At 46.8% G+C, this 17,661-nt stretch overlaps 1 protein-coding gene across 1 annotated transcript in view; it reads right to left on the bottom strand.

Annotated features, from left to right (window-relative positions):
• Nucleotides 1–683: 683 nt before the first annotated feature.
• Nucleotides 684–17,661, bottom strand: part of APPL2 (adaptor protein, phosphotyrosine interaction, PH domain and leucine zipper containing 2) — a 67,166-nt gene continuing 50,188 nt past the window's right edge. Inside the window, exons 10-21 of the mRNA XM_006871073.1 lie at nucleotides 16,349–16,507; nucleotides 14,751–14,939; nucleotides 13,470–13,512; nucleotides 13,334–13,390; nucleotides 13,157–13,245; nucleotides 9,529–9,687; nucleotides 8,957–9,009; nucleotides 7,301–7,475; nucleotides 3,367–3,403; nucleotides 2,997–3,137; nucleotides 2,040–2,087; nucleotides 684–823 (exon numbers count right to left, since the gene is read on the bottom strand). Of these exons, the coding sequence (XP_006871135.1) occupies nucleotides 689–823; nucleotides 2,040–2,087; nucleotides 2,997–3,137; nucleotides 3,367–3,403; nucleotides 7,301–7,475; nucleotides 8,957–9,009; nucleotides 9,529–9,687; nucleotides 13,157–13,245; nucleotides 13,334–13,390; nucleotides 13,470–13,512; nucleotides 14,751–14,939; nucleotides 16,349–16,507 (1,285 nt within the window). The 3' untranslated portion in view covers nucleotides 684–688. The remainder of the gene's footprint in view (nucleotides 824–2,039; nucleotides 2,088–2,996; nucleotides 3,138–3,366; nucleotides 3,404–7,300; nucleotides 7,476–8,956; nucleotides 9,010–9,528; nucleotides 9,688–13,156; nucleotides 13,246–13,333; nucleotides 13,391–13,469; nucleotides 13,513–14,750; nucleotides 14,940–16,348; nucleotides 16,508–17,661) is intronic.

The raw sequence follows: 17,661 nt of genomic DNA, 5'->3' as shown, positions 1-17,661 counted from the left end.
TCAGAAGAAACAGGAAGTGGTAGAGCTACTCGAGTCCACAGTGAACCACCACTGACAACAGTCGTGTCTGACTGGCCCTTAGACTGTATCTTCAGGTTCCAGTGGGACGTGAACCCTGTCAGGTGTGACTCATCAGCACACCTACTTATCGCTCGGCGTTCCAACGGTTCTTCAGGGACACCTGTGTTTCTGCTAGTGCTCGGGCCTCAGAGCAGCTCTTCTCCCCTAACCACACTAATGAATGCTAGTTGGGCCAATTAGGAGACGAGCTGGTGTATAAATACGGTTTTCAGAATGACAGGCACTTTAAGCTCATTAAGTAAAATACAAAAATAGATTATATTAATAGGAAATATTTAGTGTTTATCAAATTGTAAATCTAGGCTTTTGTCATTTAAAAAAAAAAGGATATTAGAAACTGAAAGGAGATGACATTCAAATAAAGTGAACAATGCCTATTTTCAAGACTTTCTGAGTGCAGAACAACGTAGTCTAAGAAAAGGACTTACCACAAAGCACCTAAAACCACATTTGTGGATGGGTAGAAATGTGCTGTCAAGCATTTCTTACTGTTTCCCTCCCAAGTCTCAAGCTCGGAGAGTCCGTTCCACATACGGAATGTCAGCATTTGGAGCCCAGCTTAGTGTGCCTGCATGTCAGAGAAGTTGAAAACCCTTAGCGAGGTGAGTTACGCTTCAGATTCTGCGCCTCTATGTTCACTCGGACATCCATTATTGTCATCTGGTTGATCATTTAACAGAACAAATTTCCCATCATTGGTTAGTGGCGTGGACAGCATTAACTGAGCCAGTGCTTCTGGGTCCTGAGGTTAGGAGAGTGTAAAGAAGGAAAAAAGACAAGGCTTAAGATGTACTTAAAACCCCTTTGGTTTGGCTTTCCGTAGCTTACGTAATCTAGCCTGCGTCCTCTCACCTGTGTGACTTCAGGTGGGGCTCCTTTGAAAAAATTCAGGTGAATTACTTTATCTAGAATCTAGACCATGTTTTCAGGCACAGTATCGACACATCAAATCATAATCATCTTCCCCGAGAGTCCTGACAGGAACTGCCTCACCAAACCTCACTTTCTTTTCATCTATACCAAGTATTGACTCACCACTTGGTTTTGTAAATAAAGTTTTCTTGTAATACAGCTGTGTCCATTCATTTACATATTGTCTATGGCTGTGTTCATGTTACAATATGAGTAGTTCCACCAAAGATGGCGTGGCCTGGGAAGCTGAAAAGCTTCCTCTCCAGCCCTTCACGGAACAAGTTTGCCAACTCCTGATTTCTACACTGAATTCTAACCTGCCTAAGTCACACATGTTTCTTACTTTCACACTGGTCCTTGGTCTTTCTGCCCTCCTCCCAATCAACGAGAACTACACTGTCTCAAATGGTAGCCCCTAGGGTCATGGTGATGGGTAAATTTCAATAAAATGATACTGAAAACGTTCAGCTCCTCAGTCACCAGCCCCGTTTCAGCCTGCGCATGAGCTAGTGATGCTCCAGATTTCCACCACTGAGGAGGGGAGTACAGGACAGAGCTGAACTAGAAGGCTTGGGGAGTGCCAGCAAGTCTGTCTTGTTCATGTGACCTTTCCGGGGTTTTTTATACCAAGTAAACACTCCACAGCTGGCTGGATCCAAGGAGGATTGTATGCTGATAGACAGAGATTGGAGCCTCTTTATGTCTAATACGTTCCCAGGCAACGTCTGTCAACTACTGGGCCTCTGAGGAGCACGTGGAGGTACTTATATGTGTCCCATCATAATTTGAAAGAAAGAAGCAGCTAGCCAACTAACATGCAAGCAAAAAGCTGGGTTAAAAGCAAGCAGGAGCTGCAGCCGCGATCTTTATTCAGACTCCACTGTGGAAGCAGCTGGTCAGAATGCCTGTCGGTTAGAACACTCAAAAGGAACCCTGACCTGGCCACACTGCCTATGAGCAACACCTTTCCTCTGCAGAGAACTCTTAGTTTGTGTACAGATGTCTTTTGTGAATAGTTGTTAAACCAGCATTAAAATACACCTTACCTTCTGAACCTCAATAATTTCTTTTCCCAAATTAATAGCATAACATATCTGCAAAAGACAAGAAAAGTAAAATGTTTGAAAAGGGTACAAAAGGGTAAAGATTTTAGAAAAAAACAAAATGTGATTATTGGTATTCAGTGAGGTCACTGTCTGCTCATGTCAACATGGAAACAAGGCACATGGCTCAGTAATGCCGGCAGCCTGATGACCATGTACCATATAAACAGTGCTCCAGTATGTGGACACCCAGGCTATGGGAGAGTCTGAAATTCATGAGAGTATTTCATTTGCTTTTTGAGTTATTCTTAGCCCACTGCATGTTCAGGTTCGCCATGGAGGGCAAATACTCCTGGGAAGAACTGATTCCTTTTGTTGAATTATAAACAGTAAACGTAGCCACCCAGATCTTTACACCAAGGAGCTGCTCAGACGCCCTCCGATGGGGCTGCCTTGGCCTGCGCTCAGAGCAGTCCGTCCCTCTGTGCTTTGCCTTCTTTTTTTTTTTTTTTTAAAGAACTCTGTGGGGGGGTGGGGGCTGCTTTTACTCTTTCCTGCTATCCTTGAACAATTTTATTTTGCCATAATTTCTTCCACATACTCTCCATTGTGGGTGATAAGTATTTTTCTGAGGGAATAGTTTTAACCCAGTCAGTTTCCTTGTTGTGAGGCTGACTCATGGCGCCCCTGTGTGCAGGGCAGAACTGCTCCCCAGGCCTTTCCAAGCCGTGACCACTCGGAAGCAGGTCACCAGGCCTGTCTCCTGAGTTGCGGATGGCTGGGCTTGAACCACTGACTGTGTGGCTAGCAGTCAAGTGCTTTACTGTGTGTGCCATGCAGAGACTGCTAGGGCCTTCCAAGGACACAGTGCCTGGACTCCTGGGTGGGGACCTGAGAACGGGGAAGTGACCTTCTGGGAATGAAACCCTCTGGCATTTTACAGTGAACAAGCAGCCGGACCTTTTCGCCTTCTGAGTTACTTTCAAAGATGTAAGTGCTCAGAGATTCTTCTCCTGTGGACTCAGGAATGCGGATGACAAAGCCAACCAGTCTCTTGTTCTCTTGATGAGCAGCAAACTGTGTGACACTGGTAAGCTCAAACTAGGGAGGGAACAGCAGAGACAGGTTGAAGATCTTACAAGTAGAGTTACGTAACATTAAGGACTGTTTTACATTCTCTATGGAAAAAGTCACCCCCCCCAAAAGTATACTACAAGGGACAAGCACTTAAATAGGCCAATAGTTATTAAGTTCCTGCTTGGTGTTTAAAGTGGACACAGTGGTGAACTAAGAAGTAATCAGTGATAGGAATGTGGGTGAGTATACTTACGTTGGCCCTTGTTACTTGAGTCTGAGGATCTATCAACCTGAAATTAAGGAATTTGTTATGTCACAAATGCTGGACAAACTGATTCTTAGAAGAGTCTGTGGGAATTCTGAATGAAATTGCACAAATACTCCAACATGGGAAGAGAGGGGCCTGGCTGAGAGGGAGGCAGGCAGCTCAGTGGGGACCCACTGGGAGCTGGGCCAGGGCCAGGGCTCTTGTCTGGGAAGCTGTGCAGTGACGTGGGGCACTGTCAGTGGATGGGTACACCCATCAGTACGGGCACTGTCAGTGGATGGGTGCACACAGGGAAGCACCCATCAGTACGGGGTCTGTTGACACAGGGATTCTCAACATGGAGGGGCGTCATGTGGATTCTTTCCTCGGCTGTGCTGGACCAACTTCTAAATCTAGCCATTTATTTTTTTAAATATTGGGAGGGGTGAGAATAATGAGGGGATTTTCACAAAACTTGGTTAGCCGTTTTGTGTAGGTGGGTAAGCGTTTTCAGACATACTCTTGAACAGTTTTAGAATCATTTAATGATCAGGTTGCTATACCTGGAGAAATAAACTGTGGTTCAAGAGTTTATTGCTATCGTAGATACACGAGTGTAGATATAAATTTCTACTGGGGTCACTATAGCCAACCTATTAAGTTGCTGATTTTTATGAGAGAAAGCAAAGAATCTATTCTCTTTGTAAATGTATGAAATACTCATCATTGTCCAGGGCTGGGAGAGTTGAGGGGGAAGAGGACTGCTAATGGGTGCTAATGGGTTCTCTTTGGGTGACAAAAATGCCCTAAGGCTCACTGTGGTGATGGTTGCACAATTTTGTGGGCAGCATATTAGGGAGGCCTGGTGTGGCGCTGTAGGTTAATGCACTGGACCGCAAAGTTGGCAGTTCAAGTTCACCAGCTGCTCCTCGGAAACCCTATATAGGGTTGCTATGCATCAGAACCTCAACGGCACTTAATTGTACATTTTAAATGGATGACTATGGTATGTGGATTATAACTCAATCAAGCTGTTAGAATATATATATAGTTACAGCCTGAAATTTATGCAGCTGTGCTTTTTAAAGAATGGGATTTATCATTAGAAGCTTTACATTTGAATTATAACCTGGCTACTCATTGCATGAGTATGTATGGAGCAAGTCTCCCTGACCTCTCGTGACTGCTTTATCTGTAAAACTGGGAGAAGTGGAGGTCATCAGTTAATGAGAAAATATATCTGGCATTTTACGCAAAATATAAAGCAGTTCAAACAATACTTTAATTCCTGTATGGCTAAATGGGCATGAACTTAATCCTTTTTTAAAGTGTACATTAGGAAATCTTTCTTCACAGGCTGGGATAACTTTCTTAGGTATTTTGTAACATTTCTCTAAAAAGGAAAACTTAAAAACATACACAGCATACTTTCTGAGTAACTTGTAAGTTTGCTATCAAATTCACATCACCCTAGATTTGTCTCTAACATCTGGTTTTGCACGACCATGTAATAGTCTCAAAATCTATGAACTCCATCCACTATGGATGTGTGTCGTGGTAAAACAAGCAATATTCTGTTACTGAGATGCGGTACATTCTCGGTTTGGACAACCATCACACATTTCCAAAACATTTTTACCACTACAAAAGCAAGCCCTGCCCCGTGCCCCTTAAACTGCTAACCTCATTCTCTCTCCCCCATCCCTGGCAAGCATGAAACTGCCAGGGATCGCCTAATCTGGGCATTTCATATAAACAGAATCATCCAGCATGTCTGGCTTCTTGGACTTAACGTCGTCTTTCAAGGCTCATCCATAATGCGGCACGAACCAGTCAGTACTTTGTCCCTTCTATGACTGAATAACATCCCACTGGACATTTGCTTCTCCTTTCATTTGTGGACGGACACAGGGCTGTGTCCCTCGTTTATAACTAGTGCTGTGGTGCACATTTGTGTACCGGTTTTTATTTGAATACTGGTTTTCTATCTTTCTGACATAGCAGTCCATATGGTAATTCTATGGTTAACATTTTGAGGAACCACCAAACTGTTTTCCCAGCAGCTGCACCGTTTTGCGTTCCAACCAGCAGTGGATAGAGACTGCAATGTCTCCACATTCTCACCAACTAACACCTGTTAGTTTCTGTTTTTCACTTTCCTGTCCATCATCCTAGTGGATGTGAAGTGGTATGTATGTGTGGTTTTGATTTTAATTTCCCTACTGAAATGGAAGCCCCTGGGTTAACACGATTCGCTGTTAACTTAAAGGGTGGACGTTGGAGTCTCTTCAGAGGTACCTGAGACGAAAGGCCTGGTGATCTACCAGAAAACCCCGAGGGGGCACAATTCTCCTGATGGTGCCTTCACTGACCAATGATGCTGAGCATTTTCCCATGTGCATACTGGCCACTGGTCCATCTTCCCTGAGAAATAAAGTTGAAGTCCTTTGCCCATTTTTAATTGGGCTGTCTTTTTGTTGAGTATCAGTGTTTTTTTTTTTTTTTTTCATATTCTCTGAACAGCAGGTCCTTTCAGTTACTCACAACTTTCTTCCATTCAGTACGTTGTCATTTTGCTTTTTTGATAAGTGCTTTGATGCACTATAATTTTCACTTTGATCTTTTTGGTGAAAGATTCCTAATCATTTAGATTTATATAAAAACAGTGAGCTAATGCCTGTTAACTGCCCAGGACATACTAGGAGAAAGGCTGTGAGAAAATGTAAGATTTTATTCCTAAGAACATAATTCTGAGTAGGATAGTGTTTATAACAAATGAGAAGGGCTGATTTAATGAATGGAAGAAAACATATTCTGTTTTTTTGCTAAATTAGCTCTTTTGAAGCTACCATTAACTGAGCAGCTTCCATGTGCCAGCCACACATACCTAGCTCATGCATTCCTCAGGACAACTTTGTGGGGCGTAGGCACGGTTATTTACATTTTATAGCTGAAGAAACAGGCCAGCCCAGAAGGTAAATAGCTTGCCTAAGGCTATACAGTAAACAAATGCCAAAGCACAGAATAAACCTTCTGGCTCTAAAACCCTACTGGCTACAGAAATACAGTGTGACCCTCAGGCATCCTTTACATCTTTGTAGGAGCCCTGGTGGCTCAGTGCCTTAAGCCTGGGCTGCTAAGGCAAGCTCAGCAGTTGAAGTTCAGCTGGTGCTCCACGGGAGGAAGATGAGGCTTTCTGCTCCCGTAAACACTGACGACCTCGGAAACCCTAGGCACCGTCTGTCATCACTGTGAATCAGAACCCACTCGTCAGCACACAACCAGCCAGCAGTCACATTAAAAAAAAAACAATAAAAAAATGTAATTACATCTGAAGTACTACCCGTTCAACATGTAATTAATATTAAAAATCACATTCTTTTTTACACGAACAGTCTTGGGGTTCTGGTGTGTACTTTCCATGCAGACGCAGCCAGGTCAGCCCAGCACCTCTGCTCCCAGTGGCTAGAGTGTTGTGCAGCCTCACAGCCAGGCTCTTAGCTGTCACTAGACAGCCACTAGCTGAGGGTCATTTGCTGTCAGATGGATCTTAGGACCTGGAAGCCTGAGTCACATCGTAAGCATTGCTTGCCTTCTTTATTCTGACCCTCCCCAGAAACAATCCGATTTTCCGTGTGCTGGCTGAGTCTTTTTAGGCAGGCTCCTGGTCTGTTTCATTGTGATTCATCTTTATAGACAGTAGTCTCAGAAGTTAACACAACAACAAACGATTTTTACGCGCAGCGGCATCCCAGAGCAGCAGCCCACACAGGTACCACTGCAGTCCTGCAGACACCGTCCTCACCGGGAGGGGGCGCCTTGTATCTGGTACAGTCTATAAAACCACCGAGCAAGAGTACTTCAGCGGGGCGCCCCGAATGTGCCTTAGCAGGGGATCAGAGGAAGCTGGAAGGAGGTCTGAAGAGGAAAGGGAATGTACCTCAGAGTTTGACTGGTGACCATCAGATGAGACTCTGTCATGCGGAAGATGTTATGAATGGCGCGAGCAGCCAGCACTTGTCTCATCGCCTCATAAATCACTTCAGCGGTGCTGTCTGTTTGAACTGCCATGGATCCCAAAAACCGAACTATGAACATCTGCTGCAAAAGAGAATCTGCAAGAGAGCAATTTCTGCTTAGGACCACACTGACTTCCTGCCTGCTGTTGATCTGTGTCCCGGTGCCGGATGTGCTGGTCTGAGAACAGACAAGCTCCTTGGTTAACTTGCTTTCTGTGAAGGACGTTCTGCCCAAACTCTGAACCTTCTACTGACTGTCCACGGCCTGTGTGTTTGGAACTACTTCATCGGAGTAGGACTACCGCTCTTCCTCAGCTGAGCAGCCTGCTGGCACTAACGCCAGGTGACTGCGTAAGTGACCGTAAACGTGTCTTATCCTTGCTCTGAAAAGAAGGCCCTTTCCACTAGACAACAGAAGCAGCATTCCTTTGGCCCACCTATAAAGTCCTCTTTAAGGGAAATATTTGCAGAAATCAAACCTGCAGTTAACTGCACTCAATTTACACATGTTATTACAGAAGGGCAGTGATGAGATTTCATACAGTAATACAGAGCTCCAGCGAACGTAATCTGCTTATTTGATTCTGATGAACCACACATACACTGACACAGCTGAGCAGCAGCCCTGCAACCTGAGAAGCCTGACTTCACTTAGGTGTGGCTCTGAATGGGCACTTCCCTACTACCCAGGGCCTTGTGTGGACTGTTGACAGGATCTTCAATACTGCTGATCCTCTTGTTAGCTTTGTGTTTAAGTGCTGACAAATTGGTTCCGGCTCATAGCGACCCTGTATAGGGTTTGAGGCTTTAAATGTTGGAGGAAGCAGAAAGCTCTCTCTTTCTCCCACAGTCTAGTGCTTATCGTATGGAGCCACTGCTCTCTCCTAATCCGTTTGGATGATCTGAAAGCCAGCTTCATACAGGTAGAGCAAACCTGATCAGAGGCAAGCCTAGTAACATCGCACAACTTTTTCCCCCCAAAGCTGTAAGGAATGGCAATAGTGACTGTTCTCAAGTCTTTTCAATTCAAACGACAAGTGGAGCTTCCTTCTAATGATGTCCTTGGGCTCCTGTGGGGAAGCTGAAATCTTCCCAGCACTTCTAGTGACTCTCAGAAACCGTCTGGAGGTTCTTATATACGTTATATGAATGTAAGTCATACAGCAAGTTCTGAACTTGAACAACTTAATATCACTTTCATGCCCTCTTCAAATTCAAGAATGAGCTATCATTTGTGCTCGTTTCTCTAAATGAAACAACTGATTGCATTTCACCAAGACCGCATCTTAATGTGCCATTTCATCCTCTTTGAATTGACACTTCCATGCAGACACTAGTCACATGACTGATGGTGAGGCAGTAGTAGAAAATTCTCTTGCTTCCCCTCAGTTTCTAAACACAGCCTGCCTTCACTGAATGTGTCTGAAGGAGTTTTCAGTGAGAACAACAAAGCTGTGGGTCATGGTTTCATTCTTGTTTCCAATCATGACCCTAGAACAGGATTTCACATCCTGGCTCAGTGGCCCTGGTCTTCTACGCAGAGGAAAGAATAAGTACCTTAACAGCCCCTTCCTCACCTTCTGCTTCTGGAAATGTGTCATCCTCCGTTTCACCAAAAGGGTTGATCCGCCTAAGAGAACAGCCAGAGTCAGACCATCATGACGCTGAAAGTGACAGCTAACACTTGAGGTGTCTGTCACAACGGCAGTATTCTTAAGAAGAGCCACTTGATTTTATTTTCAAGACACATCAAGTTTGTGGTGAAAACCCTGAGACTATGGCCCCATTTTCAGCCCAACAGCAGACAGGGCTATGAAGTGAACAGTAACAGTCGGGAGACAAATGCCTTAGAACCATCCGCTGCCATGTGAGATCTAAAGTGCAGCAGTTACCCAAGGGCCAAGTTCAGAAGGGTCAGGAGAGGAGGAGGAACTGAAACAGGAGCCACAGGGAGGATGTGGGACAGTGGGTGATATTACACCAAGGGGAATGTACTCAATGGGATGAAACAAAATGTCTGCAAACTGCTGGGAGACATGTTTGCTGTCAGCCTTCCCCCAATTCACAAAAAAAAAAAAAAAAACTTAAAAAGAGAGAGCCCTCACATTTGTTCTCCCCTTTCCCAGAGGTCACCTCCCTCAGCCCCTACCTGCTCCCTCGGTTCTGATCCAGGAATTCTGTAGCAGGAAGTACAATATCGAACTGAATAGGTGTCCCAGGGGCAATCAGCTGTTCGGCTTCAGGCATACTGGTTGTTACTTTGGGCACAGTCTGGTCATTTTCCATCTCTGAGTTTTTCAGGTTTTGACTAGATTGTAAAATAGAAAAATGAATACAAGAAATCCTTCGTAACCTTCTGCTTTTCAATGAAGCGTCTATATTCTCTATGCTGATATGACTTTTACAAGTAAAAATTTAAGGGAGGTGATTTCAATTAATCCCTCAATCCATTCAATAAAGTCTTGTAAACGTTACTCAGCTACTCAGCTCCTCGGTTAAGAACGCCCATCTCCCTGCTGTCCAGAGTGCTCAGAGATCCGCAGTGTCCCTGCTGACCACATGATCTGGTACTTTTCTGTTTGTAACTTCTCCCTGGGAGACAGTTTTTTCTGAGGGCAGGGGCTACAGCTAAGTTCTTATTACTTGACACATTAACTATTTGCTTATTAAATGACAGTTTGTTCCCAAGACCCCTTACTGTCAACAAAACATTTCTCTATTCGTAACAAGTTGACCCTAAGACAGATACTAAACTCCCTACACACACACACACACACACACAGAGAGAGAGAGAGAGAGAGAGAGAGAGAGAGAGAGAGCTTTGGGGCCATGTGGCAGACACATCTGTCAGCCTTCCAATCTCCAGGGTAAATTCAGCAGGTTGGCTAGAGTAAAAAAAAAAAATTTCCCCCAGACAGACTTCTGTGTCTTTTCTGTGGGTCCTTTTCTATAGAATGTGACTAATGTATCCTAGAACGAGGGAGAAAAATCGGTTACTGAATAGTTCTCTATAATTAAAGCTGAGCTGTAAACTGTTTTATTTTTTTAAAAAAAGCCAGTCCACCTCTGGATTACTGATATTAAACAGTTACCCAGTTCCCTAGAAAGATGCCGGCTTACAGCCAAAAGGGGCCAGGGGCTTTGGGGCCACCCGATCTCTTATGTTCATATTTCAGAGTTGAGGAAACAAAGGCTCAGTCAGATGATGACTTACTTAGGCCACGTTCAAGGCAGGACGGACGCGCACTAGGTCTTCTGATTCCAAATCCAGTGTGCTTACCACCTTGCCCATGGAACGTGACTGAAGCTTTACAAACTACTCAGAGGCTTTATATCCATCTGTATGGAGCTTAGCCATTCGACGCAAGCCATGGCATCTTCAACTGCCTCATATGTGTGTTAAAATTAGGCAATGAGGGAGGAAGATGGAAGAATCAATGGCTATGAATTATGATGTTGGAGAACAGTATTAAATAGACCATGGACTCCCTAGACGAGCAGGACACTTGGAACCATAATGGGTTATGTGCTGGGCTACTAACCGCAAGGTAGGCAGCTCGAAACTACCAGATGCGCTGTGGGAGAAAGATGAGGCTTTCTGCTCCCGTAAAGATTTCCAGCCTCGGAAACCCTGTACAGGGTCACTATGGGTCGGAACCAACTCGATGGCACATAACAACAACAAAGATTTCCAGCCTCAGAAACCCTATACAGGGTCATTTTGAGTCAGAACCCACTCGACAGCATACAACAACAACAAACTGAAGAGTAAACAAATCTGTTTTGAAGAAGTAAAGCTGGATTGGTCCTCAGAGATGGGGAAACTTCTTCATCTCACATACGCTGAACATATTATCTAGAGGGCTCAGTGCCTGGAGAAAGACAGCATGCTTGATAAAGTAGTTGTGTGCTGTTGAGTTGGTCCCGGCTCATTGCGATTCTGTATAGGGTTTCTGGCTGGTGGGCTTGAACTGTTGACCTTGGTTAGTGTTGTTGTTAAGTGCTGTTGAGTTGGTTCCGACTCATAGTGACCCTGTATAGAGTTTCTAAGGAGTGGCTGGTGAGTTTGAACCACTGACCTTGAAGTCAGGCGCATTAACCCATATTGCCACACCAGGACTTCAGAATGGCCAGTAGCCCAGTGCAGAACCCAGTATGCTGCCAGGGCTCCTTATTCTTCCGGAAGTTCATGGTATATTTAATGTTCTTCATCAACGTCACGACCCTACAGCGTCACAGCAGGCCTCACTGGTAAGGCCAGCAAATAAGAGCAAGGCCTCAACAAGACTGTGGCATCAGCATCGGGCTCAAGCTGAGGATGGTGCTGAACTGGGCCATGCTCCATTCTGTTGGGCACAAGGTCGCTGTGAATCGGAGGCAAGTCAGCGGCACCTAACCATACATGCTGGTAGCTTCCTTAGGAGCTGAACTCTGTAAGCACACTCTGTGTCAACTGGTAAACGCTCATAGTCTATCGCTGGAATGGTTCTTAAGACTTGTTGCCTCCTTCCCATCTCTAGGACCTTTGTTCAGGTTCTCCAGAAACATTCTGAGGGGGTTGGGGGTTTCTTCCAGCCTGTCCTCCACCCCTGAGGCCTCTAGTCTTTTCTATCTGGTGCTACCAAGAATCTTACACCTGGTTCTCAGCAGGTCACCTCTGTCCTCAAAACTTCCAGTTCTGCTCCACTGCATAAGGAAGTCACCCATGTCGCTAACTTGAGCTCAAGTGGTTTTCTGGCCTATCCCTCTTCATGTGACTCAGTGTGAGGGTCTGAACACCGGCTCCTGACTCCAAGGCAACCAGTCCAAGGGAAGTTACTGAAGAGCCTTCTGAAGCCGTGAAACGTTCAGTGGGGTTCTTCCTACGGTTCCCTTGGTAACAGGCACTAAAGGTAGTCATCATTCTAATGTACTTTTCACTAACACCATACACAATAAAGTCCTCTACTAGTCACACAAATGGAAAATGCCACCAAGACAAAACGTGGACTACCCAAATATATCCTCCAGTAAGATTCAAAACAAGAGAAAAGCTACAAGAAAATATTCACGAAAGGACAGACAAGAACAGTAAATAAAGAGGAGGCAGTTCAAATAGTCAATTAAATAGTAAAAATAAACCATGGGACCGTCGTTGTTGTTAAAGTGCCCTCAAGTTGGTTCCAAAGAGTGGTTTTCAAGGAGCGGCTGGTGATTTCAAATGACCTTGTAGTCCAGTGCTTATTGTACAGCGCCACACCAGGATTTTGCATGGCTATTTAAAAGAAGTCATGAAAGATGTAGAAATGTAAAAAAAATACGTGGAAATGTAACATAGAAACACAGCTATGGAGTCCTGGTGTGGCACTGTGGGTTAATGCGCTGGACTACAAAGTCAGTTTGAACCACAAGATTGGTGGTTCAAGCTTACCAGCCACTCCTCAGAAACCCTATTCAAGGTTGCATTGAGTCGGAACCGACTCTACGGCTCTCAACAACAACATGAAATCAATCAGCATGTGTTGCAGATAAGGACATGGGCACCTAGAAGGGGCTGTTTCTACCCAACCTGTGAAGCTGAGGTGGTGGGGAGAGCTGACTAGCGGCCCCTCTACACAGCACTGCCTGCTGGGAACGGCCTTGGATACGGAAGCTGGGCAGGCTGGAGGCCTGGCTCTGACACTCACTTGCCTGTGATCATGGCCAGGCCCCTGTCCTGCCCCCACCCCCCTGGGGATGGTGTGTGACAAGCCAGTTACAACTCTTGTCCCATTCCCAGCAGCCGGCTGTCCCATTACCTAGGGGACGAGTTTTCTTGTTTTTTCCCGAAGCTTGTGATGGGAGTCACTGCTTCCAGCGCCGTCTGATTCAGCTTGATGGCAACGGCCTGAAAAGTCAGAGGAAGGACGCACTCAGGGGGTGGACACTCCCCTTTCAGGCCGGGAGGGGGCTGCGACACAGTCAGTGGCCTTTACCTCTGGGTTGTCAGTCAGGTAGATCTGTCTAGAGATGTTGTTGATGGCACAGATCCACTGTGGGGACAGAAAAACACACTGACTCCCAGACTCGCCCACTGAGCCAGGACACAAGTCACACACACACAGTCCTTACCTCTTCATTTTCCTTTCTGCTCTCTGCCTGCAGGATTATTCCCCTGAAAGAAAATGCAACACAGTAAAAGTGCTTCCAGGGCTGGGGACTGACTGAAGGAGGCAGCAGGGTGGGAAGGGAGGAAAATGGGCTCCCAGTCTGACTGTGCCCCTGGTTCACCTCACACACTTGGAAAAATGCTTCATAATGCTGGCCTCAGCTTTCTCATCAAGAACCCAACAAGGCTGGGCTCCCAGATCTGCCCAGTCTGATCTTCAGTGAGGCCCACCAACCCTTGCTGACTCCAATGAGCTCACCCAAAGCAGCTGGGACCCTAGCCCAGTCACCCCTCCCAGCCACACCAAAGAAGGACCATTAAGTGGCTCCACACTCCTAGAACTGGAAAATCTGCCTGTGGCAAGCCAAGGGATGGGATGAAAACAACACTGCCCCATCTGTGTGGGGCTTTCCCACTTCCAAGGATTCCACATCTGCTAGCTGTTGCTCCTCCTCTCACCCATGGGAGGTGGGGACACAGCTCATCCCTCTGTAATGTGCCTGGGAGAGTGCAGTAGCTGCCTGGGACCTGGCTAGGGTCCAAGGTCATCTCCCATCGCTGAGGGAGGTGGCATCCAGCATTACCCACACCGCACCCCCTCTCCACACTGAAACACCAACTGTTCAAACACAGGCTTATTGAGAAGCCAGCAGACACAGCAGACAAGCCGAGTACTCTAACCGGGCCGGGCTGTCCCTCTCCCTCAGATGGACCCCTTGGGCTGCAGTGTGACAGCCACTGCGCCTGGTGACAGGGAGGCCGCTGGGATGGGATCCATCGTCAACAACTGTAAGGCCCGCCACTTTAAAAGCAGGACCTCTTCTGGGCACGAGACATGGGGTGTGTGGGCACAAGCTGCCGCTGTGTTTCCTCGTCTCATTCTGTGCTCTAGCAGCCCACGAGGCCCATCACCAGAGGGACACAAGGCATGTTTGGGACAGGCTAGGGGGAGACACAGCCTTTTCTCTCTGAGCCCCTCTGTAGGCAAGCAGCCATCTCTAACACCATGTTATGCACGTAGGTCATCTCTCCTCTAAAGCCACAAATCCTCATGGAGGTTCTTAAATAAGGCACAATGGATCCCATATGGATCATGAGGGCTTGTTTACAGACAACACCAAGCACGTTCCTGAAAGGCCAACAGTATCGGGACTGCAGCCTCTCTGCCATGCCAGGCTGGCACACAGGAACGAGCTAGGAGACTCACTACCCTGATTCCCCCCATTACAACTTGTCAGGCATACGATTTTCCATTTGGGGTGGTGATCTGGAAGCAGTATCGGCGGTCTTCACAGTCCACTGCCATCACTGAGCAGTTGTCCAGATCCTGGATCAAGCCTCCGGCCACGGCACCCCTGGGCTGACACATGAGGTTTCCGCCTTGGGTGAAGAAGTACAGTCGCTCCCAGGTGGTGGTGACCAGCCCTGTTTTACTGAAGGAATCGTTGTTTGAAAAAGCCCGTTAATACTCACCCTGCTGCCTCTTTGTGGGTATTGGGGGCATTTTAGAAATGTGTTTCTTCATGTGAAAAGGAAACGCTTTATAAATAGTTCACGTGGCAAGAGCAATAAACGAGGTGCAGGGAAGCCAGAACCATCTGAGAGGCTCTGGGCTCCGCTCGCGTGAGGAATGCCAGCCCATGGCAGCTGCCTTCTGGCTTCTCTCGCTGGTGTCTGAGCTGGAGTCAGTCTGTCCCCAGCGGGAAGAATCCAGCACTAGATCACTTCTCTAAGACACGAGCTGGGGTACTCTAAATCCCCATAGTCGCCAGCGTCACACATCCCAGAATCTTAGGGGCTTTCACCAGATTGGGTTTTGCTACAACTGGGAGATTATTCTTGTTTTGTGGGCTGCTTATAGGAGGACAATTCCGTTTCTGGCAAATGAGATGTATCCCTAAAGAATTAAAGGGGACTACTTAGCCTATGAGCTCACTAAGTTTCTAGACCTTTGAGGAGCTGCAAACCCTGGTTAGAAAACAGTTGGTTATTCCTTTTACATAGCCCGCATCTGAGAGATAATGGATCTTTACTTGATTCAATATATTCTGGATAATAAGCATGTGTAAGACACTAGGTTTCACACTTCAATAATTACAATAATAAAAAACATGGTAACAGCTAACTGATGTGATGTTATAGGGTAAGCAGTGGACTGCTAACCATGACGCTGGTGGTTCAAATCAAACAGCTGCTCCTTAGAAACCCTATACAGGGATGCTCTGAGTTGAAACCGACTCAACAGCACACAACAGCACTGAAATGCTTACTAACTGCTAGAATTAATTCATTTCAACCTTGAAAGAACTTTACAAAGTAAGTACAACTATTACCTTCATTTTACAGATGAAGAAATCAAGGTTTAGCCAAGCCAGAGTCTCTGCTACAAAGAGCAAATAAACGTGACCATAGTTTCATTCAATGTGGACATTTACGGTTAAGGGTGTTCAGCACGTGAGTGGACCTATGATCTACGTGCACCTGAAAGCATGCTGGTCCTTAGACGGTCACATCCACAGTGGGGCTCTAGTGCACTGCACGCACCCTTGGCCTGGGAGGAATGGGAGAGGGTGGGCACTACCTCTCAGAGTCCAGAAATGCCCACGGTGACCCAGGACAGGCCTGCAGTGTCCCACCGTCCATGGCACTTGGCACGGACTCACCAGCTATGCCCCAAGCTCCTGTCTCCAAGCGCTCTGGGTCCCCGGCCTTTGAGGATCCCGGTGCTTGGGCAGGTAGGTGCTGTGCCGGGAGCCCTTCCCTCCCAATGACCTCTCAGACTTCCAAGGGGCACAAAGGGGCTATTGAGGAAAAGAGGAAGAGCAGGCAATGCCGTTCTCACTTTCTAAGATTAAGGTATCCAGCCTTCTGGATGAGGTTCCTGTTGATCTGAGGTGCAGCTATATCGGAGTCTGGGGTGTATGCAGATTTGTCAACAGAAAGCAATTCTTGCTGGGACACCCGCATCTTTTCCGCTTCAGCTTCCAGCTCCACTTGAATGCTTAGGACAGAAGGTGCTAGGTCAGTCCTCATCGACCTCATCTGAGAAGCAGATGGCTGAGCCATCACCCACTCCCCACCCTACAAGGGAGAGCACCCTGGGGAGTGGGTGATGGATGAAGCAGTGGCCTTCTCCATGGCCAACCCCCACCCTCTGCCCTCTGAAGAGGCCTCAAGTGCTGGTGGGTCTCAAGGTGCGGCATTACTGATAGCATTTACACAGGGTGCTGCTTTAACTGAGACTTGGGAACACCACTGGGTGATGCTAAAACCCAGCCACAAAGCTCTCTGCGGACCAAGTGGTACCCAGGCTCCGAACCTCTGGGGAAACCGCAGGCTGCAGGCCCTGTCAAGGCTGCCCTCAGAGGCTGCCTGTTGGGTACCAAGGAAAGAGGGGATCAGCAGTTCGTGCTGCCCACCTCCAAGGTCAGGAAGGCTCAGGAGTAGTACCACCGTGCAGCCACAATGCCGAGGGCCATAAAGCTTTCTGGGACTGCAGGCTCCTGCTGGCCCAGGGTGGCCGGAGCACTGCAGGCAGGGAGAGCAGTCGGCATCCAGACTGTGGGACGTTAACCCCTAGAAGCTTCGGTCTTCAGACTACCCCAGCCAGAGGGGGCAGTCTGGGTAGCAAAGTCCTAGACATAGTCTGTCCCAAGTGGCCCATCCTTCTGAGCAAACAAACTGCAGGAAAGGGGCAAAGGCGATCAGGCACAGTCACAAACACCCAAATCGGAAGAAAGCTTGGGGCCAACTAGACCAGTATTTCCCTCAAAAACTCGAAAGGGTTCCGCAGTAAGTCTGGCTTTTTAGGTGCACAAATTCTCCTTGTGGAAATTCACAAGTCTGGTTTCATCTGTGATGCATGTAATCACTGTTAACTTTGTGAACTGACACTGGGGAGGGTGGTGGGGACAAGTCACAAGAGGCAAGTAGAGACCTCATGAACTGAACCTGCTCGTCATTGCCAAGGTCAGGGGAATGGAATGAGAAAGAGAAAAAAGTTCAGCAGAAGTAGAAAGAGGGAGCCACTATGGTTCTTAACCTTTTGTGAGTGACAGATGCCCTTGGGACTGACGAAAGGTCAGGGCTGTTTCCCTGAGAAAGGACCAAGCGGCATTTTGAATATAATTTGTAATGTCAGGAAGAGTACAGTAA

This window comes from Chrysochloris asiatica, unplaced genomic scaffold (genome assembly GCF_000296735.1).
Source record: "Chrysochloris asiatica unplaced genomic scaffold, ChrAsi1.0 scaffold00160, whole genome shotgun sequence".
In the NCBI taxonomy this organism is placed as follows: Eukaryota; Metazoa; Chordata; class Mammalia; order Afrosoricida; family Chrysochloridae; genus Chrysochloris; species Chrysochloris asiatica.
This window is presented reverse-complemented; position numbering and strand designations above follow the sequence as displayed.